Source organism: Mercenaria mercenaria, chromosome 15, assembly GCF_021730395.1.
Source record: "Mercenaria mercenaria strain notata chromosome 15, MADL_Memer_1, whole genome shotgun sequence".
Lineage (NCBI taxonomy): Eukaryota > Metazoa > Mollusca > Bivalvia > Venerida > Veneridae > Mercenaria > Mercenaria mercenaria.
The window spans coordinates 23,547,482-23,574,203 of NC_069375.1; the positions used below are offsets into that span (position 1 = coordinate 23,547,482).

General features: G+C 32.5%; 1 protein-coding gene across 5 annotated transcripts in view; it reads left to right on the top strand.

Moving 5' to 3' along the window:
- The first annotated feature begins 10,935 nt into the window (after positions 1–10,935).
- The window catches only part of LOC128548964 (complement receptor type 2-like), a 185,756-nt gene continuing 169,969 nt past the window's right edge, over positions 10,936–26,722 (top strand). For 4 of the 5 annotated variants that reach the window (XM_053524782.1, XM_053524780.1, XM_053524785.1 and 1 more), the window contains exons 1-5: positions 10,936–11,213; positions 13,431–14,069; positions 17,548–17,658; positions 21,669–21,761; positions 22,586–22,759. In XM_053524782.1, coding sequence (XP_053380757.1) covers positions 13,871–14,069; positions 17,548–17,658; positions 21,669–21,761; positions 22,586–22,759 — 577 coding nt within the window. In that variant the 5' untranslated portion in view covers positions 10,936–11,213; positions 13,431–13,870. The remainder of the gene's footprint in view (positions 11,214–13,430; positions 14,070–17,547; positions 17,659–21,668; positions 21,762–22,585; positions 22,760–26,722) is intronic. The other variant, XM_053524781.1, reaches the window with a different exon arrangement.

Below are 26,722 nucleotides of genomic sequence, written 5' to 3' on the forward strand. Positions count from 1 at the left end.
TTTATTTGTCTTGTGTCGTATATTGTCTCTGTTTATTTATTCCTAATTCATTGTATATTCTACTATGCTTTTCTCTGTTGAAACACTCTTACGCTAGAATGACGTCACGTTAACGTGCGGTGACGTCAATGTTTTTGTTGCGACCAAGAAAGTGCGCTACCATATTTTATCTACTGCTTTAGATTCTTAATTGATGAAGCTTTTTAAAACTGTAACGTTTAACACGTGCATAATTTCAACTTAGTTACCTTTATCAGTGATTTCATTACAGAAAAAATAGTTATGCATTTACTATAAATAGTAACACAGAAAGTAAATTTATCAGTTCAAAGCCTTTTGTTCCATTTATCATTACAAAGTCTCTTGAGTAATATAAATCATCATTATTTATTTGTCATGTCAACTGTTGTTTCTCAATCTTTTTTCCTGTCAATTATTAAAGGTCTATATATACTCTGCACAAAATTACATTACTGTTCTATTGCGGAACTTTTTTATCTAGTTATCTTGCCATTCCACGGAATTTGTAATATTTCCAAAGGAATTTTCATCAGGCGATTAAGCTATCCACCCGAGGAATATTCAGCTGTAATATTCTAACTTACACGTCTTCGTGATTTATCTGTTGTGTTATTAAGTATGGCACAAGTTAGTTACACAATTATGAATTAGGTCATTCAATTGATTGTAGTTTACGTGTTTTGATTCTGTAATGTATTTTCAAAACCGCCCAAGAATACGAAAAAATAATTCCCTTATATTCTCAATATGAATATTTCTTCTTTAAACGAAAACTTATTTGTCGAATTTTTACTTGCAACGCCATTTCGCCTTTATAGGTCCCGTTCAAGGTCTTGCCATACGCATTTTCGTATTACGTGATCATGATAACTTAGGATGTACCCTCATACCACCGATTCAAGCCACGCCTACTACAAATATTTCTTAATTAGTTAAAATTATTCAAACGACCCTTTCTCCTGAAATACTTTATATGTTGAAAATATGTACTGCTGTCATTCTTTACAAGTGAGGACTGTCGCTTCTAAAACATGACATAAGATCGTTGACATGTAAAATGGATGACTGGCCATTTCTTTCCTGTGGTTAAATATTGAATTATATCTGTATGTTTCCTCAAATGATGTATTGCAATTTCATGTGGACAATATTTATCTACGAAGATTGATAGGTCCGACGGAATGGAAAATGGATTTTTGACACTTGAGAAATTAGTAAGCAAAGAATCAGTGAAAGCAAATAGCATTAGGGACATGGTTCTAAACATGTGACATGCAGATGTTTGGAGATTTATGTCTCCTCTTTTCGAATCACTTCGAGAACTAACTTGTAGAAAGTCTACAGGAAGCACTAGAACATTCTGGGTTATTATTGTCTACTCTGCTTGTCTAATGTTAAAAGACCCTTATAATGTAATATTCCGATCATCGGAGTAATCAACAGTTGCAAGCTACAAACTTCGATTATAAACTGTCTAGTGAAATTATTTAGCTATTCGTCTATATTTCATTTCGTCTGATTCGAAACGAAGATTTTTTGACGTAGTTCTTTGTAAAAATCAGTTTACTAATATGTTTTATGATATTTTCCCATATTAGACCAAGTTTTGTCCATGTTTTAAATTTGTTTATGAACGTCTATTTAGTGTTTATAACATAGCAGTACTAAAATTGGACAAATAAAAAATTCACACGTGAAACATAATTCATATGTTGTAAAACACTATTAGCATAAGAATTTGGCACAGTAAACCTTGGTAAGGATATTTCTAAATGAATTATTTGGTCGATAATAACACATCATCTTTTATAACTGGATTTCAAAATATAGAAAAAGTGGAAACGTCGCCAAACACGACAAAAATAAAAATATTGCAGGCTCTGTGTGGTTGAGCCTGGTCATGGACGCTAACGGAAATGCATGCTACAGTCCACGCGCTCTACTCTTGGATTGAGCTGAACACAACGTATACATACATGTATGTTACAGTTACCAAACTACAAATTAAAGACTTTCGCAGGTGTGTTCATACGGCGGTGTACATGGAACCTCACTGATACACTATAGAATTCAATTCCATGAAAAGCGGCGTATGGTACTCAGTTAAAATTATGGACCAGCCCTGAACAAGAAAATAACTGGCAGAACTAAACAAGAATTGAGAGGGGATCCAAGGTAAATGATCATACATAATAAAAATAAAAAGCTTGAAACATATCTAAACGGTGATAAAACAATATCCAAAACTATGAAAGTGGAAAAACTAAATAGTACCACTAACACAACATATATGCCGGACTGTACTATCTATAAAGATCGAAATTTTACAGCTCTGGTTGAATGTACAATCTGTCTATACATTATTCAAAGATGAAGTCAATGTTTTTATGGAGAAAAGTATCAAGTAAAGGCGAACGGTATTAAACAATCTTTTGTAAATAACGTTATAACTGACTAGTAATGGTCCGTACAAATAGACTTTTTATAGGGAAGCATGCGCAAAACGAATGCCAAGCCGGTTGCCAGCAGCAAAACGAAGTACGCCGCAAATGTTAAACAAATTGACTGTAATTTAAGTAAGGAAAGTAGCTCTAGAGGAAACGATAAACCTTATGTTTATCATATTCGAATCGTATTTTATATATGAACAAAAATGACATTGTTTCAGACAGAAAGCTATACGCAAAATTAAATTGCAATTAGGCTTTGCGAAGATTTGGTAGGTGCCCTTTATAAATGTGCCGGATTTGCCTTTACAGGTTGACAATTGAATCTTAAGTATGTCCTTCTATTTGTGTGCTTTAAAAGCTAAATCATTAAGTGTTGAATCAGGACATTATCTATTACCTAAGATTATACTGGGAGAGCGGAGCTTTTAACTGTCATAGCATGCATACGTTGCCTTCCTAGATTTAACAGTATTTTACGGCATATTTATCTAACTAATTAATTTCGTGAAAAGTCTGAACTACGATAGTAAAACACAACAACAAAATAACGATGGTAAAAAATTGAAATTAATCGTCGTTTCAACTTTACATCATCGTAGTAACGATGTGTTGTTGTTTAGACTTTTCACTGTCGTAGTTTCGTCTCTTCGCCATCATTGTTTCGTTGTTTTGACTTCATTAAACTTAATAATCGTGCCGTAGTATTAAGTGTTTATTACACTAAACAAACTTCACGTGGATGTTACATAAGTCATTCTCTTCTTAATTTCTAAAATATATGGAATCGTATTCATTTTGCTCTGCTTTCTAAACTTTCTTCAGTATGTAATATGTTATTCTTAAATATTACACAACGTTACACAAAATTTTATAAGCAACATTTGACAATTTTTTACATGCACTAAGTGAACGTCATGAACACGGTGAAGTTCTTCAAGACTAGTTCTGCCTGAATGTGTTGGCAAGCGTCCATTTGTACTGACCAATACTAGGTCTGCAGCAGTTTGATCTGTTTGTACAAATTAATTCTATCAATAATTCAGCTGTCAATTTTGTCTGGCTAGTGACAAAAACATGACAGAGCTGAATCTAGGGTCATTACAGTTCGTATACATATCACTTACGTCATGATTTCTTTCGTTGGTTCCGAAATATTATATAATTCTATAGAATCGGTTGTAAACATTTCTATTTATTTGGTTTTACTTTATACAGTTGGATACATAAATCCCTTGTAAATATTTATGTTATTCACTTTAATGCTCTATGAAATATGTCTACGAGAGCCAACATTAAAGTTAATCCCAGTAAATAACTATGGGTAATACATATTTTTATCTTTTACATCAAGTCTATTACATTAAGGGATATCAAGATAGTAATGTAACTGATACTTGTCGTATTTGTATTAATAAAGTTAGATAATTAAAAGCTGCACAATTGTAAACGGCCATATTGACTTAAACATATGCTACGTCAAAATCTCAATTTCTTGAGATACGAACAACTTGCAATCAATTGCTGAATGTAAGCTACATGCACAGTATATTGCTGTTGTCAAACTAAGTTATATTTTAGAAGTGTGTGAAGAAACCGAAGCCATTATAGCCACCACTTTCCATCTTGGTTTAGCTAAAGCACATTTAAGGAATTCTTGTTATTAAATGGAAAGCGTCTTATAAACCAATGTAAGGAATACTTACTGTTTCTTAGTTCGTTTAAATATATGCATTACCATTTTTAAACAAACAAAATGAGATAAATAGTTGTCTAGCTTTGGTAATGTATTATTGATATGCATGTTTCATTTGCATGTTTTCCATAGTTAATAAATACTTTCTAAGTTACCAGCTATGCCTGATATCTATAAGGAACGAGTTTCTACATAAGCTTAGCTTTCTACTCAATCCTTGATTTGTGTAAATGTATGTTTGCTGTATGTATATCTGCTGAAAATAAATATTTGTTTAAACCAAGCATCTTATTACAAAATCTGCAGGAACTGGAAACGTGCTTAAAGGTGGTTCACAAGTTGTCCAAAATATCTTAAGAGATCTTAATATTTTTATTGCGTTACATATTCCCTTATAGTGTCCACCTACACCTTTCGTGTAATTACTACCGTGAAACTTTGCACTGATGCTCTGGCTGAACTGTGCATCCTGTGTAAGGCTTCTAAATAATAATAATTTTATGATCAGGTGCCAATAACGATGCTCATCTGTGACTATTTATTATTTCGGTCGGTTTGGGAACAACAGCGGTTTCCCATTTTATGCAAAAGATTAGTCAGCGTACGTGCATAATAATACAAAATTTCAGAGAAACATACGACCACAAATACTTTGCTAAGTTAACCAAGTAATATTAATGCATCCCCTCCTAATTTTTACACATTTTATTCGCCCGTGTACTTCATTGAGTTATATTTAAACCCGATGGGCGTGGACAAAAGTTATAATCAGAACAAAATGTTCTAGTACTTAAAACATTTTTGCACGAAAGATTTACGACAATATTTTTTGAAGTGTTTAATATCAACTTGGAGACAATTAAAGTCATCAATTAATATGATGGAAGTTAATATCTGAGCTGGTACAGGTCTCATTGTCTTTGCAATTCTTATTTGTAAACTGAAACTGAAACAGATTATTTCTGTACAACGACATATTCAGTAAGTTAACAGACCTTAAGAATTTAAATGATGAAATATTAGGACTAAAAGAAAATATAAAAAATAACTCCCGCTCTTATCGCATATAAAACAATTATCAAGAAATTTAAAACAATGCCATGAAGTCTCTAAAATACAGTGTCTTAAGATATTTTCGAATATATCAAGTGAATGCTAACGGCAGTTCATTACCACAGTTTTGAACCAGTAGTTCAGAAACTTCTATCATTAAATATTTTGCACTTGTTGTAGGCATTCAGAATTTTCTGACGATCTCAAACCTTGTCTACTAGGAACATACTTTGTAATGTAAACAATTCTGTTAAATACATAGGTGCTCTGCCAATGCGACTGCTATAAATGAACGAAAGTATCTTAAACTCAATCCTTGCTTTCACTGGCAAACAATGTAAGTCATACATTTCTTGTTTGGAACCGTCAAATTTCCTCCTGTTAAGGGCAAGTTTTGCACACATGTTTTAACTACATTGCACCTTACGCACCTTACCATTAGCTACACCATACAGTATGACATTGCAGTAATCCAGATGTGAAATAATTAGAGACAAGACTAGCTATAGTTAAAAATTTTCAGATGTTCTTAATTCGTAGGTAATTAAACATGGCTGTACGACATTGCGAATTACATGATCATTAAAGTTCAAGGTTTCGTCATGAAATGCCCCAAGATATGTAATTGTGCTTTCACGTTAAAAACTTTCATATTATCACCATTTGTCAACAAACTAATCGTTCCTCACTGACAGTTTAGTCCCAAGAAATATACTTTAAATAAGTTAAAATGACAATATGTCAAAAAGTTGCTGAAGTATCAGAATAAATTAAGGTAGTTCTGCATGTTTAATTAACCGGAAGTGACGTCATTTGTTTGGAAAATTTAGAATAATGTCTAGTGGTTTTTATACGGACAGCGTAAATGTAGCCGGGAATCTGTCGTATATTTCGTGTATAAAGTTTTGAACCGTCTGCGATATAGCTTTTCCTAAGGTTAATTCTGAAAATAGATAGATTTCAATTTTAATAATACAAAATAACAACAAAATATGCACCTATGTAATGGTTTGATATTTGGTAAATTGCGAAATTCTATTCTGTATTCTGTTAAACTAGACATCATATTCGGCAATATGATTTAATATAGGTTTAATCTACAACTACTAAGTTTCATTTAAATATACAATGTGGAACTTTTTCTACTCGTAAAAATGTCATCAAAAGTGTTTGTTGTTCAATGAAAGTTCATACGGCTGAGACAAGATCAGGGTGGACTGGAGTGGTGCAAGGTATTTAATTTGTGAAATTCAAGGAAATAAAGTAATTTATGTTTAATTTACTTCATTTACCATCCCACCATCATAATGTAAAGCGATTTAAGGCTGCTATTGCTGGTCAAAGAATATTCCTTATCTTTCTATCCCAGGTAGAAAGGGCTACGGACACTACATCTCTTATCATAACATTGCTCTATTTGACAAAATGTAACACTTCTTGACAGAAAATTGCTATAGATTACAATAATATAGTATGTTTTAGCAAATTTAATTAAAAAAAAAACAGTTCTACAAAATGTTTTTTTTTACAAAATGTATGCATTGCAGTATAATGAATAATCACTGAGAGAATGATGGTTGTTTAAACTTTAACGTCATGTCAAGAATTCAGCTTAAATTCATATATAAAATTATCATTTTAGAATAATGTATACACTAAATCTCAATGCCTTTCAAAATTTTGGTTCAAACACGGCCAAGGAGGTAATGGTGTTTAATACAAATAACTGCATGAGAGGCACTACGGATACTACTTATTTTTTACTAATCATTTTATAGTATCTGCTGTCCATATTTTTAGGTTTTGATTCTCAAAATATGTAGTTTAATATGTTAGTACGGGGGCCAATAAGGTCTACCATGCATCCCCCTAGACTTTTCATCATAGGTACCAAATTGTTCGGCAGGACCAACTCTTTCAAAATAAAAAATGTTTCCGTGAAAAAACTCTTTTGAACTATATATGATTTCACTGTTTCCATGGCAACCGTTCATTTTTGAAAAGGACAATCATATACATGATAAATAGTCATATCTTGGTCAGTTTAGGTGAAAACAATAAAAATGGAGCTAAGACATTGGCCTTTAAATAGCAGCATTTTTATGTTATTTAACTAATTTGCATATTCATGAATATTAATGAGAATGTTACAAAATAAGAAAACTTTGTTATAAAATAGCATTTTCTAAGTTTCAAATCAATTTAAATGTACCAAACAGCTTTGGTCTGGTCTTAAAGTCTCTCGGTATGTTTTAATACACTATTTTGTTACTCTTGTGGTATTTCTTTTTTTACTCAAAACTGGATGTGCTCAGCTACTAAAATCAACCAGTGTCACAAACAACGACTAAAATTCTGAGACCACTAAAACTGAATAAAATGATATAATTAGTTGTTATCAATGAAATAACAATTTTTATGTGGTCTAATATTCTTTTCCATTTATTAATATGACCGCAAGATCGGGAAGAAGGGCCACGCCGCTGACGACTTGTCTATTGAGAGTAAATTGTTTGAAATATCTGAGGAATGCCTGAAAATCGTACTGTCATAAACCTTAACTTACATAAAATGCCAGACCGAGCATTGCAATCTTTGCAATATTTAGCTGGAAAAAATAACAATTTTCAGGAATAGAAATTGCGCAGTCCCATAGTTATTTTTTTAATGTAGAAAGCAACATTTTTAACAGTCTCAAAAGACTGGTCCTTAATTTTTTAACGCCGGAGTCAGATTTCTGTCTGATTAGATCCTTATTACTGTAGACTTACTAGAAAAAAGTTATCTTAAGTTTTATAATGTGTTTTGCAATTATTTACCATTACATTGAAGTAATGAATTTTCTGAATACATTATGTACATTGGACCCGTCTCAACAACATACTTACGAGAAATAGACTTCGCAATTTTCTCGTATTAAAAGTTACGATATTGATAAGACGGCCCCATATACCGTCGCTTTAAAATGTGTTTTTAAAAGTTTGAGGAAGTAATATTTATACACAAAATTTATGAAAATAGCCACGATGAAAATTGCCTAAATTAATGAAATAGTGCGAAACAATGTTAACTTATAGAATATACCATTTTCAACAAAACTATTAGGTGTCGTATACCATAAAAGTAAAAAAAAATGCTTTTCAAAATAATGGTTTGTAATGACTGTTGGTATTATTTGTGAGTAAGTAATTTCATGATATAGGAATTTTTTTTAATTTATTTACCACACGCTTTTGTTTTCATCTTAATTTTCAGAAAATTAAGCCTACGTAAGCTAGCTTGACGGAGGTAGTAAAGCAATATTCGAAAGGGTCATAGGTTCGAATCTCCACTGGGAACATTTTCCCCATTTTGTGATACTTTTTTATTTTTGTAATTTATTATGAATTAATAGCAAGTGGTACTTTGTTTCAATCATGATAATAAATATTTCAAACTTTGGGGCACTAGATGAAATTACCCTGATCGGGAAAACAAAACCATTCCTCTTTTATTCGAAAAGTATGATTGACTGTATTTACATTCTGCTGATATGAGTTTATTTTAAAAAGTACATATTCCGCATATAGTGAGTATTTGACCCATGAGCTACGACCCCTTAAGAAAAGCATCGAAAGATCCTATATTCTTTACTTATAACACATGATCATTTCCCAGATTTAACATTGCAGTTTTCTCCTTATAATATTTGAACTAACATTTTTCAATAAAATACATTTCATGCAGAAATACACATTTTCCTATAAGGTCACGGCTTAGAGGTCAGATTTTACCTGTAAGGGTATCTTGATAAAAATAAATCATCAAATTTTCGAATGCAGAACAGTGGTTGTTGTATTTTAATGCATCATCAATTTGGATTTTTTTCTCTTTTTTTTGTAATATATTTTTATTTTCCAATGAATACAGTACATCCACAACAAATACACCAGTAACAGGTTATTTCTTTCTAATATTGAAATAGAAGTACATTCTTAATTAATCTTCAGTATTCTTTTTTTAATAATAAATGTAAATATTATTGGAAAATTTGGTAAAAAGGAGGAGGAAGAAAAAGAATGACAACAAATGCATGTGGAATTTTGTTCCTTATCTTGTTCATGCGATATAATTTTGCATCTATTTTGTTTTTAAAAAAGAAGATAAAATAGGCCTTCAATAGTCAGTTTTGCTTAACGCAGGTAATGCGGAATGCCACAATGGGAACTTTATAAAAAAATCAATCATCTGTTAATAGCAGGCAGTGTGTCATCACAAAAATGGTAATTAAAGCGCGCGCCTGTTATAGTCACAACTTGGTATTAGTATAGTAAAACAAATTTAACACTAGATCTGTATATTGTTGAAAACTGTGCAAAAATGTACCTGCTTCTCAGAATTAAACTCTATTTGAAAATGCGTCGGAAACGTGTCTTTAACTATTATCACAGCCGTCAGCACTGAAGAATAAATCATTACATATTGATTCATTGACCGGTAAAGAAAAAACGCACATCAAATAACATATCAAAACTTGATAACATTGTTTTGCCATATAACTATTTGCCATGCTTTACTTAATGGTACTTAACTCGATTATATGGATAGAAATAATAATGTTCAACTACACGTGTAAAATAAATTATCTTCATTCGATATGTAGAATTCTAATATTATTAATATGAATAGAAATAATAATATTCAAATTCACATGTATAATACATTTTATTGTTTGAATTATCTTAATTAGACTACTACCTTCCAAACAGACAGTATGGATTCATTATTGGATACACATGTCCTTTAACAACCACTTTTCAAAGTAAAGCCTAGAAATGAGAGCAAAACTATTTGAAATTATTTTTCCTTATATCGCGTAAGACCGCAATATTTAAAAATCTAATCAATAGCATATAAATCTTTCTCCAGCGAAATGATCAGTTAAGTTATTAAAACACTTTGAAATCAGAGCTTGGTAGCATTGTATTGTTGAACAAAGTTCTTTAAATACATACAAAATACATATTTCTCAAATTAATTAAAGTAAGAAAAACTAAAAAAATGTAAGTAACAAGCTATGAAGTCATAAAAAATTACCTTTGCCATTGTCTTAATCGGCATGTGAAATATTCCGCATTGAATTAGCTTTCTCTGTTGTCATAAATTAGAGACAGATGGGGTTCATAAAACATATTCTCGCCTGTTTTATCAGAAATTACTGCAAATTGCCCTACAGACTACCTCGGTAGATATAATTGCTACACTGCGGTGTCAGGTTAACGCACGGATCTCTGTGTGAGCGAAACATAAAATCTACAAGTTTAATGCACCAGTCAAGGTGTGCGTTTCACTGGTCCATAACATTAGTTGACAGTTCCTGATTTAAAGGGAAGATAACCCCTCTCTGATTTGTCTGGAGGTGTGATCTTTTGGACACCATGTTCCGGTGTCCACAACGAAAAATGTGTCCAAAACGAAGGTCAAAATCATACAAATGTGTCCACAACGATAGGAATACGGGGGCGGCACACATGCACACACGCACACATACACACACACATGCACACACACACGGCTAAGTATGTTGTCACCACAATAAATCTGAAACATCTTTAAAGATAAGGCACTCATTATATTATTTTTTTATAATCTAGATTTCCTTATAAACTGAAATAAAAGTTAATCATTATGTATAAGAGTTTAAGTGCTTTCATCCGCCCACTTTATAAACATGCATGTATCGGTCCTTTATACACAAGTAACAGTTTTGAATGAGCTGTGTTATAAATCCGACGTAAAAACATGGATATTAAAAGCCAGTATTTTTTCATAGCGGTAATGTTGTTTCTAAAACAGCCGTTTATTTTTGGGGAGGACTGCAAGTGCGAAGGATTAGTCAATGTTTTAAAGAGTACAATGTCGAGGGAAATATTTGATTTGAAGATAGAGAACACTATGCTTCAAGCGAGAATGGATAAAATGGAGTCGATCATCGTCAACATCGTCTCGGGGTTTGGGTAAATATTTTTATGCTATGCATTCAAACTTACATATATAATTGAATTTAACATAAATAAAAATTCGTGTAGGAATTATATTTATAAATGGTTTCTAATAGTTCATTACGTTATGGATATAAACCACTAAAATGGTCAAACACGCGTGCATCTTTAAAATATTCATAACATTGTTTTAAACATATCAGTTTTGGTGCCATGATTAAATAACGCAGTGGATATGAGTTAGGCTCGCCTTGGTCAATAGACGTCACGTGCAAACACGATATATTCGATATCATGCTAAGAATTTTCTGACATGAATAATGGCTGGCTGCCACATCGCAGGCGAAATTGAATCAAGCCAGAGTATTACCCCTAGCTATAGATATCGTTTCCGAGCGTAAGTTTAGTGTTTTATTGCCGTTTTCATTCTCCTACTTAATTAAGGTTCGTGAAGTTAGTCCTAGGAAGGGGAAATAAAAGAACAATAATTCTGTGTTGGAGACACGGCCACGGTCACCATAGTTAAAATCTTGTTTCGAATTAAGCCATCGTAAAGCCAAGGATTAAAGTTATTTATAAATAGGAAACGAGATGAAAGCCGAAGCTTTAAGACATTTCTTGTATTATGAAATCTGATGATTTTCGAAAGGATGGAACATAAGGTCAAAGTCAAGCACTTTACAGATACTCTGATTGGTTAAATATGTATACGGAATTCCGTGGTGTATTTTCCATGTAAAATGGTATCCCGTCGGTCTAATATGTGTTGAATGTGTTTGAAAACTATCCAGTTTTAAAAATAAAAAATTCAAATCCATGATTTCTGGCTAAAATTATTGGGAATGGTGCATTTTTAGGTGATATGTATGTTTTACCAATGGAGCATTTTCATGAAAAATTAAAAAAAAAGTCACCGCCGTATAATTTAGATAAACATATTTTGCCTGATAAATTATATGAATATAAGCACTACTCTACTGAAGTTGATAAAAAGTTGTATTTTGACAAGTACATATTTTGCCAAGATTAATAAGAAACGCTAGTTCATTAAATTATCATTAACTAACCCTGGTCTATCTTGATTGCGCAACAAAGGTAGACTGAGAATAGATGAATTTCGAAGCTATAATTATGTTATTTTAAAAATTACCAGGTTATTGAAATATTCCAATATTCATCAATACAAATGTAAAATTAAACAAAGTATTGAAATCGAAAGAAATACTTCACTTTTTGAAAACTTTTCTATTAAAGGGAGGCAACTAATTATTTTGTAATGATAGTTTTGATGGTTCAAACCTTGCATCCGTCCTCTCTCCCTTGCGCGCGCTCTCTCTCTAGATTGTTGTAACGTAGCGAACGTTCTAGAACTTTCGCTATATCAGCGGCAGCCATCAATGTCGGATTGACCGTGTTAGAGAGCTATATCTAAAGTATGCACTGAACCAATCGAGAGAGGGAAAGAGAGAGAGAGAGAAAAATAGTGGGGGGGGGGGGGCGAGAGAGGGAGAGAGAGAGAGAGAGAATAATAGTAGTTTAAGTAATATTGAATTGGTTGTGACATATACGGTTGCGAGTAATATACACAGTTCCCATATTATTTCAAACACTCCAGTCTTTTCCATACGGAAGCACGCGTCCGTCAGTATCATAAAATAGTATGTTTTAGTGTCATACAAACAAACGGCCGGAAAGTTATACTTAATGAGTCATGTTTGTTAATGGCCACACTTTGGTACAATCATGTCATGTAGCACTTCTTTTTAATACACATGAAGCTATACTAATTCTGTCAAAATATGATATTCTGTGGTTGGATTTAGGAAAGATAATCCTTTTGATTAGATAACTAATTAAATTCTTTAAATTTGAAAATATGGGCGTATGTCAGTTGCTCTCATAAGTATACAATAGTTTGTAATAACGACATGGATGCGTATCTGCGCCTTATGTATTCATATCTATATATTTTAATGAATAATTGATTGATAATTTACCCAACATGGAAATTTGACATTGAAATTAATGCAAATCGGTATTACATGTTTCGCCCAATACCGTTTGACATTGTCATTTGTTGAACGCTGCTGCTGTAACGCTTTTGTTAAAGTGCTTGTATTAAACGTCGCTAGGTGCTTCTTTCAAGTCAATGTTCACTGACATTCTACAACATATTTGTCACAAGAAGAAAAAGGTAATTGTAATGATAAATGCGGTTCTCTAAATTTTCAGACACAGCCCGGCTTGAAGGGTTTGAAAACAGACTGTCTTCGATTGAATCAAACAGACAACATACCATTAAGGTCCCTACTAATACATTAAAACTGCCCAGCTTGATAGCGAAAGCTCTTCGATCAGAGAAAGTAAAAAGGATTCAAGCAGAATCAGATACGAGGAAGCACATTCAATTATTCAATCAAAGTATTAGTGACTTGAAAATTAAAGTTGATTTCGTGCTGAACTCCAACCTAACGTACATTGTTGATGACATAGAAAAGTCGGAACGCGGTCTTCATCAAGTTAAAAACGACATCAGAAACCTTCAGTCAAATATTTCAGAACTGCAAAGTCAAACTAATGCATTAAGTGACAGTTATATATCAGAGTTAGGGATCGACCTTGCTGCGATTAACCAAAGCGTTGCGACGGACATAGTGGAAATTGACCAGCGGATGTCTGATGGTTTCTTAAATATTAAAAACGAGATCAAGACAATGCAGTCAAATGTGAAGAAACAATACCAAGTAAATGTATTAATAGATAAGAATGTTACAGCTCTTGAGACAGCTCTTTCTAAGATTGATCAGGATGTCATAACGATGAACGCAGATATTAAAACATTGAAGGAACGATCACTTATTTTGTTAAAAGGTGAGCTTTTTCATTTCCATATATGATTACAAAATCAACGAATAAGTTGTATCTTCAATACAGATGAATCATTGACATTTCAAGAGGTGATATGTGTGCATAACACGGACAGATTACATTCTATGGCGAATATCATCAAAAATGATTTTGTGTGTTTTCTTTTTTTGGCTATATTTTGCTAAGTTGAGTTTTTAAAGTTTATTAATCCAGTGACAAAACTCCATTGATAACATGTTTTATCATCATTATTTTGGCTGACATCTTGACATGAAAATGGCCGTCTCCTATTTCTTGCTAAAATGTACCGTATGTAATTTGTTTGGTTACATTCATTAATGCTTCTTAATGTTTAACAAGTTCAAATAAAACGTAGTACCCTCTGTGTTTTAGACAAAGATATATATGCTTAAAGGGAAATTAATCTATTGCTACTTCTCGACAAAATAAATTCTTTTAAACAAACAAAAGCTAGGGGTACAATCAACCATATTTTGTGTGTGTGCGTGTGTTTTTAAATATTATTATGTATGTATCATCAATTTTTATAAACATTTAACGTTTTTCCTTTTCAATAAACATTGCGTTTCTTATTATTGTATACTACTATTTTTTTTTTGAAAAAGAGCATTATCACATTTATGTGCAATTATCAACAGTTTAAACTATTTAGTTGATAAATAATAAAAGTAATGTTGTTTAGGTATTATCTTAAGCATGGCTCAGGTCTTGAGGACTTACATACTTCATTTCTTATGCTGTATGCTAAACTTAATACAATGCAGTTCATACCGATACAGTACAAGTCGAATACCAATAGTGACCTTCCAGTTTAAAATGTGAAGGAAACCCTAAGGTGATACTCCAGGCGGACATTATTTCACTAAAGGGCATTTGTGCATCTGGGTTTAACCATTGACTTTCGCAAGCCATTTCTGTGGCTTACATGACACATTGAGTAGGGGTTGAACCGTAATTAGCTAGGGGCATGTGATTTGAAGCCAACAACCGTCGGCTATAAAAGCTCATATTAAGAAGTCTAGATGAACGTTAAATTCTGTCTATTTCTAAGCCATGTAATGTAATATGCAACAAGCTTAACGCCAGACATTGTTTAGAAATAAGAGTTCTGTAAGAGTAGAACCGTTTTCTATTATATTTCTCTTTCTATTCTTGCTATATGGTTCCCGGCTTGTAGACCATATATAATTGTGCGTAATTCATATAACCTTGGATTCAGTCTGTATGATACTCGAATCCTTTTGAATTTTAGAATTAATGCTGAGTGGAACTTTAACTATACCAAGATGGTCCCACTGTGTGCCTCTATCAATGGGGTTCTATAAAGGCCCTTTCCATTAGAATAAGTTAAAGGAACCCCCAAAGCAGGACTACACATTACCTTGATTTTCGTTAGTACTTTAAAGGGAAATGCAATACTTGGCAATCTGTCTATTAATAAAAAGCTCAATGAATCAAATATACTGGCGGAAAAATTATGTGTATGGGACTTCAAACAAAAAAAGTTATGGCATTTTTAACATTACCAAATGTAATGGCAGCCATTTTGTGCACATTGACGTCATCGCTCTTTCCTGTTATAGGCATTATCAAATATGGTATCGACGGCATACTTTAGACAAATACAATTAAAAATGGAACTTAAATATCAGATGTACACTTTTACTCATATTATTTTAACCTACAAAACATAATTCTTTTAGTCGTTGCTCTCTGATTTACCATATATGGAAATGCCCATGTAAAGAAAGAATAATGGCATCACTTTGCCAGAAATGGTTGCCGTTTTATTACATAGATGTAATTCAAATTGTTAAATCTTTTTTTTTTTAGGTAGTCTGACTTATCATAATTTTAATGATTATGTTTCACCTAGTTCTTTCGCTTACCATTTCTTGGTACCACAAGAGGTCAACAAAGCGATGACACTTCAGTTTATTTTTGTAGAGCAGACTTTTTATGCATTTTGAATTTAGTTCAAAACAATCTTCATGCCTGGATAGAACACAGGTTTGCATGGCAGTAACGGAGGCTTCAGCAGAAACATTTACATTACAGTTTCGCTATTAACAGTGACAGCTTGTGTAATCCAGCATGGAGTTTATTAAAGTCCTTTCTCCTTAACAGTTCAGGAAATTGCAATTGTAAATCAATGCTGCCCTTATTTGGGATAAATCATTTTATCCGGTAGTATCCCAATTTCTCATATGGTTGTTATAGCTGTGATATTTTAACCACGTATGTATCTGATTTTTCTGTGTAAGTTATATCATGAAAAGAACTGGCCTCGTAATGAGATTTCATCTTAAAGTAATGATAATTAGAAGGAGGGCAACAAACAGATAACGTTCCATATATCTGTTTGACCCAACTGTAATCAAAATCGATATTTCTTTACATCCCGGACTTTTGCTACACGCTGTCATTCATAAACTATCGAATAATCGACATTATGTCTCATATAAGTATTTTAACATATTTGTTTCGATATACTTCTTTAAAAGAATGAGGAATGACCCAATTTTACCATTTATTATTTTTATTAGGCCAAGACAATGTGTTTAATGACTAAATATATTATTAAATTAATGTAGTAGTATGCATAGTACTTGATGTATTAAGGTTATTTTTGACAACACTTTCTTTCTGCAGTGCAAGGTATTTATTATTCTTTGATTAAAACTATTCTGAAAAGAGAATGACAGCGTAAGTTTGCAGATGAAATAGTGAAACACATTAATTCTGGGAGGGCCTAAAAGTTTCACCTGTCATCTTGTACAATAGCTATATTATAACAGTTATATCAGAATTCATGGGGGAAGTGGGGAATAGGTCACTATGTTGTGGTTTGTCGGTAAAAATGTAGCAGAGTTCATATCCACTTCAAACAACAACTTATTTCGTCACTTTTCGTGATTTATATTCAGAATTACATAAACTGTAATTTGTTCATTGGATTGTAAGAGGGATATAGTAATATTTTTATTGCAATAATGGTCAGATAAAGAAATCCTTTCATCTAAGAGATCATTTTTATTATTGTTTCGTTAACATTTGTTCAATTAAATTCTTTTTATATAGCAGCGCATGCATTCATTTCATAGGTTCAGGAAGAATGAATAACAATTTTACTCGACTCTAGGGTTATTATTGCTTACTGAAATATAATAGCTGATAATCTCTTTCTTTTCTTTCTGAAGAGACGTTTTTTCCAGTTGTGTGGCAATTGACGAAATGCAGAAAATTAAGACATGTCAAACATACATAATTATGAAAAATGCACTATTTTATTTTTAATTTATTTGGTAATAGTATGTTTCATGTAAGTTGCATGCAGAAATTACTAGCGTTTTATGAAATTTATCATTTATGACTTCTTTTCAGGTATTAAGATGTTGTCTCAATGTGATATCTATTTTCCTTTTTGAAATCAAATCAATATCAGTTTTTCTTTCAACAGCAAACCAATGTCCAGAGTTGACAAGTATTAGGAATGGAGAAATATTCAAGAATACAAATGAAGGAGTTCGAAATATTTATGGAAGCGTGGCCGAATACAGATGTAATATTGGTAAGTTGCCATCTATCTAACTGAATATTTTTACATAATTTCTTATTATCTGATTTTGTCTAAACTTGAGAAAATATAGACCTCAATTTTGTTTATCATGAATGTCCAAAGAAAGATCACATTTTTACATGTTCATGACAACAATGTAGTTTTATCTAAATATTAATTTTAGAAAGATAATAAAATAAGAAACTGTACAATTAAGACCATGTTTTGTTTAAAATTAAATGAAAGTAGATCAGTAAGGCAGAGCAAAACACAAAAATTGTAGACCTGAAATCTCCTACGCGTTTTGTATTGAACTTTAGAAAGGGAAATAAAAGAAAGACAACAACAATAACAATAAGTTGCATAAATAGTTTCAGCAGTTAGGCAAACCAGTAAATTAACATGACGTAGCTAGAAAATAAATTTACAATAGGCTTGATGATATAACAGTATCCAGATAACTTCGGAAAAGTAATATCCATGATTTAAAATACATAGGTTATAAAAGAGGCCAAGCTTATAATCAAGTCCCCGGACACCGGATACAAACGTCATTGAAGGAGCGTCCCAAAACCTTGATGTATTGTCAGTTCAAATATCTGCCACCCAGAAAAATTTCACCCAATTTCTTCAAACTGTTAATATGTAATAGCCAGGTATCTTTTATTGTTAACTTTACAAATTTTCTTTCAGCATATATTCTATGTAATCCCAAGCTATAATTGTTTATCAACATATTGTAACAGTCTTTCTTCTGAAGATAGTTCCGCACGTTCGATAAACCAGAACGTCATTTATCCGGAAAACGTAAGATAAAACCTGGATTCGGCGTACGGCAACTTTAATCATTTTATTTATTAATTGCAACATGCGAGTAGATTTATAACAAGGGCAACGTTACTATCTTTCTAAAGTTAAAATATGATATAATTTAAACATTTGGCACGATAAACAAAATGTCTTCAACTCAGCTCGAAATGCGCGGATCCCTTTAATCATGGGCAAATATCTCGAAAACAAGCACACGGACCTATATATTTTATTTCACCATATTATATACCAGTTGTTTATTTACGACTGTGAGAAGTTTCATTAAAATCTACATTGTAGAAAAATCGCATTAATTTTGTGATTTTCCCACAGAAAATTTGTTTTAGGTCATATAATTTCAAATCAGTCTACTAGTAGAGAAAAATAGAGCACACGATCCCACCTTTTATATAAGTATATTCTGAAGTTTTAAATCAGGGTTTTATCAAATTCTACATTTTAGAAAAATATTTGATCCGAACGTGCAGAACTACCGTAAGTATTTTAGGATAAGGAGGCCCAAAATGAAGAATAGTATTCATTAATATTATATAGTAAACGATAGTATTTTGAAATTAACTCATAAATAGTTACAGAAATAATATATTTTATATTGAATATTTTAAATTCACTTTATACTTAAAACACTTTAGACTTTGCAGTACATACTAATAAATTTTGATAATGTGGCAGTTGAGTCCAATAAGTCCAGGGGTGTTCAAAGATAATCCGTCATAGATCTATTGTAAAGCAAATATTGGATTTACCTGTATTGGAAAAAAAACAGTGTCAATTGGATTTAGGTCAACTGCCACATTATCAAAGTTTATTAGTGTTTTTTTGGATTTAACGACGCACCGACACATGATAGGTCATATGGCGACTTTCCAGCTTTAATGGTGGAGGAAGACCCCATGTGCCCCTGGGTGCATAATTTCATCACGAGCGGGCACCTGGGTAGAACCACCGACCTTCCGTAAGCCAGCTGGATGGCTTCCTCACATGAAGAATTCAACGCCCTGAGTGAGGTTCGAACCCTCGAACCCACATCGATGAGGGGCAAGTAATTTGAAGTCCAAAGTTTATTAGTACTTCAGATATTTTTCATTGCTTTGTTTATTATCATTTCCATGCCAGTTCAACCATATACAATATAGGCCTTGATATAAATTATATGCATTTATACCTTGTGACATAACAAACTGATACTAAATTTTTACACTGATACTGTCTAAGGTTTGAAGTGATATTTATTCCAACTTCATTGTCTGGACAAATAAACTAATTTTAACCCTTACATATTAAAGGTGGATAATCAGATTTTGGCCATGTAACGGATTTGTTCGAAACTTTAGCATCTGATCATTTACACTCATTTATGTTCACTTAACACTTGATACAAATTTGATTTTCACTGGAGGTATTTTTAAAATTTCATTTTCCTATCCTGGTTGCCCAACCAAGATAGAGTTATTTTATCATAAGTATAAATTTGATAAACATACTTTGCCTAAGGAAATGTATAATTATTAGACATATTGTAATATATTTGTAAAATATTTGCATTAAAAATTTTGTATTTAGATGGAATTCATTAGAAAAGCAAGTTTGAAAAAATATTATTACCTCCCTTTGCCTATCTTGGTTGCGCAACCAAGATAGATTGGAAATAAATGAATTCAGAAGCTACACACAGCTTTAAAACTTGCATTTTGGTTCAGATTGTTCAATATTTGATATGTCTATCAAATGCAAATGTAAAACTAGACATTGTATCGAAATAAAAAGAAATACCCAGCTTTTTATATACTTTCATATTAAAGGGCAGTAATTACAAAAGTTTATAAAAATAATAAAATATACATTTCAAATAGGAATCTAACTCTATGTAATCGGTCTTTTTGTTCCTTAAATAATTCTCTACCAGAATATACAAAAAGTAAAAAATGTCATTAAATGTTGATTAAATGTGATTGACCACCTTTAAGAACGTTTGTCAACTATTTTTGTTTATACTAATTTATTTTAGTTCGATTGTGAAGCAATTTCTACAACTTATATTAATCACTCTCGACACCTCATTCCTGATGGAATCCATCGCCACGAGGGTATGAGAGAAGAGGCCAGTTCTCCTTTTATTGCTGTCAACAATTTGTGTTTCAGCTGGACAAAATACTATTTTGTTCCAAACAGACATTATTAAATTGTCACCTACCGTTGAATTACTTTTGAATTAGATACATTGACATATGCCGCTTTGATTCATCTATATTAGCCATAAGAGTAATATGCTCAAACTGCAAATAAACTGTCACTAACTTATAAATCAGTTTACCTATTTTGGTTAACAAATGATGTTACATCTTATGAATGTTCATTATAAATATTGCATTTTATCTAAATATTAGTTTTTGAAATTTAATTGTGTTTTATTAGATCAGTGGTTATCCATGTTGGAAATTTCTAAGTGAGTTTATTATTGTTATTGGTGTTCTGATAAATTGAATAGTGTAACTGTTGCTCTAAATTCAGTTAATAATAAAATACGGAAAATTCACAGCGGTGTTCAATTGTATAAATTAACATCTCACTCAGCTTCATAGAATATCTACGTGTTGGGTCATGTTTATTTGGTACTGTCCTGCATTTTACATTAAATTTGTTAAAAATGTCCTATGTGACTGATATTTATGAATGATTATTGTTCTTGAAAATGTACTACGTGACTATAATAGCAATTCACCGAATTGATAATACTTTTGTACAATTCATTCGGGGGCGAATTCGAACCTTCAAAATAAAAATACAGACATGTCAGGTTAAATCAGTTTGTTTATTTGATTGTTATGATAGGTTTCATGTTGCACCAGCAGCTAAGACCGTGACTAGTTTAATATTTCTGGAAGGTGGTAGCGTTGTTAAATTGACCGTTAAGAAGACCCGCCGACATATTAGTATATATATCCGCCTAGATTGTTTATTAGACCTCCCCGTAACACAAAATTCCATAACGAGTATTGGCACTGATTTGCTAAGTCGTTTTAGACGAATGGTCTCGCAGACCATAAGTATATTTTATTATCCTTGATAAGACTACGAATATAGACGTAATGAAGGGATATTTGAACTCTAGATGTTTAAGATATATTTTTAATACAAGAAACTGCATGTCTTTATTACTTTAAGTTTAAAACAATGTACACCATTTTAAGGTTACTCTTTGAATGGCAACACGAGCATCAAGGTATATAATAGACACTGTCAAGCAGATAGAACATGGAGTGGCAAACAACCAACGTGTGACGGTAAGACAAATTAAAACTGTTTTGTTCTAAGCAAACGTGCATTACATAGACTTCGTTAATTCTGAGACAATGGATTAAATGGTTTCAACACCTGAAATTTTATCGAATTGGACCGCATACTACCGTAACGGTAGATAAAGAATTTTTGAAAGCACAGATAAATATTTTTTTTTTAATTTCAGGCAGAATCAATGAAAATATAAATACAATTAACACCTGATGTTTTAAAGCATAGTATCTATCTATTCCACTTTAACTGATCCAGTGCCGCATATAGGTTTATCAGCACGAATGAACAAAGATCGAATAGGAACAGCAACCCAGTCTCACTTAAACGAAACCCTACAACAGCAGATGTATGGATGGTTAAATAATTGATATGAAATTCATATTCAAAGTAAACTGTCAGACAATTAGGACAATAAAAGCAACTAATGGAACACAACAGAGGACCGCCAAAGTACACAGACAAAAACTCAAAGGATGTACATTTGATTTATGAACCGTGGTAAATCCAAAGATAAACAACGGAAATGTCTATTCATTGATAAATGTTTATATTGGAGATACAAAAATAGTTCGCGCTCAGGCGACTTCATCTTCTGGTAGATGTAGTTGCACATAATCCATCATGTTTTATCATCACAGCATCACAAAACTAATGGCAGCTTGATGATTTAATAAGAAAATAAGTAAAGCACCGTCTCCATTAGCCAGCGAAGCATACATGAAATATATTCATAATAAAGATATTAAATGATGGTGTTGTTTTGATTCCTAAACAATAAGATAAAAATAATGTTTATTCTTGTTATTTATTCAAGAAGAAAGTTGCATATTGCCAAAACATGCTGCAAATTACGGAGGCCAAAGAATTGTTAGCCCTGGAACAACGTTAAACAACTTTGCATGTGACAGTGGTTATGTTCTTTCATCGCAACATGGAATGACGTGTCATGATGGCGGATCATGGTCTCAAATTGTTACCTGTATTAAAGGTAGTTTTATTATCCAATTGATTATATAGTTGCTGAAGAGTAAAGAAGACATTTTCCTAAATGATTAAAAGAACACTGCTTTTTATATTAACATAATAACAGTGTCTTGCCTTTGTCAGAGAGGATCGTAATATAATTATGCAAATATTGGAAGCTAACGCGAACAGGTACTTTTGCAAAACATTGCATGTGCAGTGTTGTGCTTAACCATTCCGGGAAAGAGGGTGTCAGGATACGAGTTATATGACCCAGAGAAGTGCCTACGCCTTTAGTATTTTGAACAATGAAATGGGTCCAATCGCTAAGGTGACTATGTCTTAGATTAGCTGACAAACGGTATAGATTGTCCTTTGTTAAAAGGTATAGCTGATGAGACCAAATATCTCATACATAAATTTTCCTCTGGCTACCTTGCCTAAATGATTCGTGTACCAATGATTTGTAAATGATTTCAATTATGAGCTAGATAATTTCAGAGATCAGGCAAATCACTAAATGTTTCAAACTAACAATCTTCAATTAATTATAATTTGCTCCAACTCCTATAGGCTGGAGACTCTGTACTTGACTGGTCTTTTTGTTGAAGTTCCCGTCAGACAATGTCTTTGAATCAACAACATACGAGTCCTATCGCATAGATGCTCGGCCTCTGTCTTCTTAACTGAAGTTGCAACTCTATATGATTGCCCTGACTCCTGGATGCACAGAGCCTATATGCTATCATATGTGCATTCAACTACCATATAGGTATAGGTATATTCCCGATGCCTTGGCCTTACTTAGTCTATATTTGCTATCGTCTATAGCATTCAACTACCATAAAGGTAAAACTCCCATGCGCTGGCCCTATAGCTCGAAACCTTGTTGAAATTCTGCAACTCTTCTTTAGTCTATGAACTTCAAACGTCTTTTTTAAATAATTTATCCGCCCTGACAGTGTAGTTGCAATAACTTCCTCATCAAGGTACTGGCATAAATTATTAGTTGATTTCCGATTTGTCTTTTTCGATCGCTGGATACAGAATGCCCTCTCTGTCATCCATCTACCTATTTATACCTCAGCAGACGTGCTATTTATAGAACTTGTTTCTGATTGGTCCAAATTTATACATAGCACTTTACAACGAGTACTTGCTCTAACAAATATCTGGTTCCATTTAACTGTTGTATATGACATAGTGTGTGATGCTGGGATCCAGCTATCAACATAATGAACCCAAATTAGCCAGAAATGACCCAAAGTCTGTTATAAACAGCAATTCAACAATAATTATAGCAATGGCACCATGAAAAGAGAGTCAAGCACTATCTGTGCTACGTTATCAATATATCGGATATACATATTATTCTGACAGAGGGGAAACGTACAACACTAGGTGATTTGTTTGCTGTCAGGACGAATTTTTTTTGTGTTCGAAAATTAAACTGGTAGTTTCAGTTAGAAGCTTGCTCAATCGGCTAAGTAAACATGCAAAATTACGTTTTAAAAAAGTGAGATTACTGAACTTTTTAATGTTAATTCGAATACATCTTTGATCGATAGTGTTTGGTCTGTATTGTAAATCGACAACATGACATTATTTAATGGTTTTGGTAAATAAGAATAAAATAAATTAAAGATTCAAAATCATTTTAGTTCCTAACTTCTGTCAATTAAAGTCAACATAAAATGGAACAAATTATGAACTTAGCAAAATTTCAAACCGGGACCTCACATTCAAGAGTATAATTATTTCAAAAGAGCTTATAAGATATCAAGAAAATGTTATGGAACTGTACAACGTTCTTAAATTTTTAAATACCATGAACTATTTATTTCATAATACATTATATTATTCAGCCAGAAGGTAATAATACAATTTACAAGACAGGCAATGAATTGTAATCATAAACGATGAACGTACGATCATAAATTATTCCTAATCATTTACTGTAGTATTATCTATAAAATAAATGGTTGTCTTTTAAGATTGTACAGTAAAATATAAAGGTATGCAAATTGTCCACAATTTCTTAAGCCGTATTATGAGGACCATTCATAAAATAATGACATTTTTAATTTAGTTTATCCATTCAAAGTATTCGTACTTGACTTCCGAGCACTGCTTTAGTCGAGAATTCCAAGAGGTGAACCCTTGGTATGGTCTTAAAGAACTGGATAATACTACTCTCAGGTGCTTCATTCGTTAAATATTTGCGCCCGGACAGCATTTTTTCAGCCTTGGAAATAGGGAAAGTCATAAGTTAGATCTGGTGAATAAGCGGGATCATTTGTACCACATTTTCATTTTCATCTCTCAGAAACACTTGGTTGATAGCACTTTGGTAAGCAGCAGCGTTGCCATGGATCAACTGGAGAAAGCGAAGATCAGTCATTGGACGCACTTTCAGTAGTTTAGCTCTTTAAAACTTTCCAGTGACTGACTTTCTTGACGTAGGAATTTGTACAACAGTAACCATTGAGTTAAATGAGATGGAATAATATACAAGTTTCTTTTCGACACTTTTAGTTTTTTTTTTCAATTACTGGTCTGTGGTCAACTTTTCACAGCACTGTTGTCAACACGACGCCGTGGCTCATAAAAGTATATCCAAGACTCATCTACTGTTCGGAACTGTGACATTTTGGGAATATCTAAATTTGAGAATTTTTTCAGCGTCTCTTTTAGCACAATTGACCATATTGGCCTTTCTCGCCTCGGTTAACATGTGAAGCATCCATCGAGCACAAACCTTTCTTAAAACCAAGTGCTTGTTGAGTATCTCTTGAAGCCTTCCCGTGACATGCCAAGAAAAACACCATCTCGTAGACTCTACATCTGGCGTCTTTATCAATCATATGTCTTACAGCAGCAACGTTCTTTGACGTCACTGCTGTTTTGAGCCTACCAGGACAAGCTGTGCCTTTAAGGACTGCCTGACCATTTTTAAATTTATGTACCCACCTGTAAAATGGTTTCTCTGATACTACAATCTTTCTGTATGAAGTATGCAGTTCACTGAGTATCTGCCTTATAGATATTCCTAAAGAACCACGTACTTCAATGTACGCTCTAATTTCAGATTTCTGTGGCTTTTCATAGCTACATGTATTTTCCTTCGTGTATATGACTACACCTAATACAAAACTAAATATCTCCGTAATGGTACGTTAGTTTTTAGTAACATTTTACAGGATTTTACAGGGGTCACTTATGTATCAACCGTGTATCAACCGTGTAAAACGTAAGTTTCTTGCTTGTCAAACTTTTTTATGAATGCGCCTTTTAATCTAAAGAATGATAGACTTTAGAAAAAAGCCGACCCACAACCGAAAAACTCTGCAAAACCTTATTATGTTTAAGCGGATTTACTCATATATTTCCACCATTGCAACATGCTGATCATCGTTTTAAGTGCCTGAAAATCGAAATGTTTCACATGCAGTGCTAAATATTGGTGTTAGTTCAGAAAGTGTAAATGTTTCAAGATTTGATCAGCATTAACATTAGATATTGCTTAATAAACTTTTGTTTATTATAATATGAATTTATAGAAAACATTAATTTATACAGTCAGCTTTTGCAACTATAATTTCAAACGTATTTTCTTATAAACTGGGAAAAGGGTCACCCATCTAATGTTTTTAAAAACTATTGACCCTTTTGCTTTTCAATACTTTTTGAATTAATCATGAATACAAGAACTTCTTGAAATAATCTTGCCATTTCTTGAATTAGTATTTGAATTTGAAATAATGTGAAATCATGATAAAACAAATATGAAATTTAGGTACTTTGCAATTTGTACCTAAACGCTTCTCCAGTATAATGTTCTGCAAATGTTCAAATGCCATGTTTTTTTGCAATAAAGTTACTGGAAATTTAATAATGTCAACGGAAACTGCAATATTTTACAACAGACATTTGATTTTATGGACAATATAAGTAATAATACAATATGCGAAGACGTAATATCTCAGTT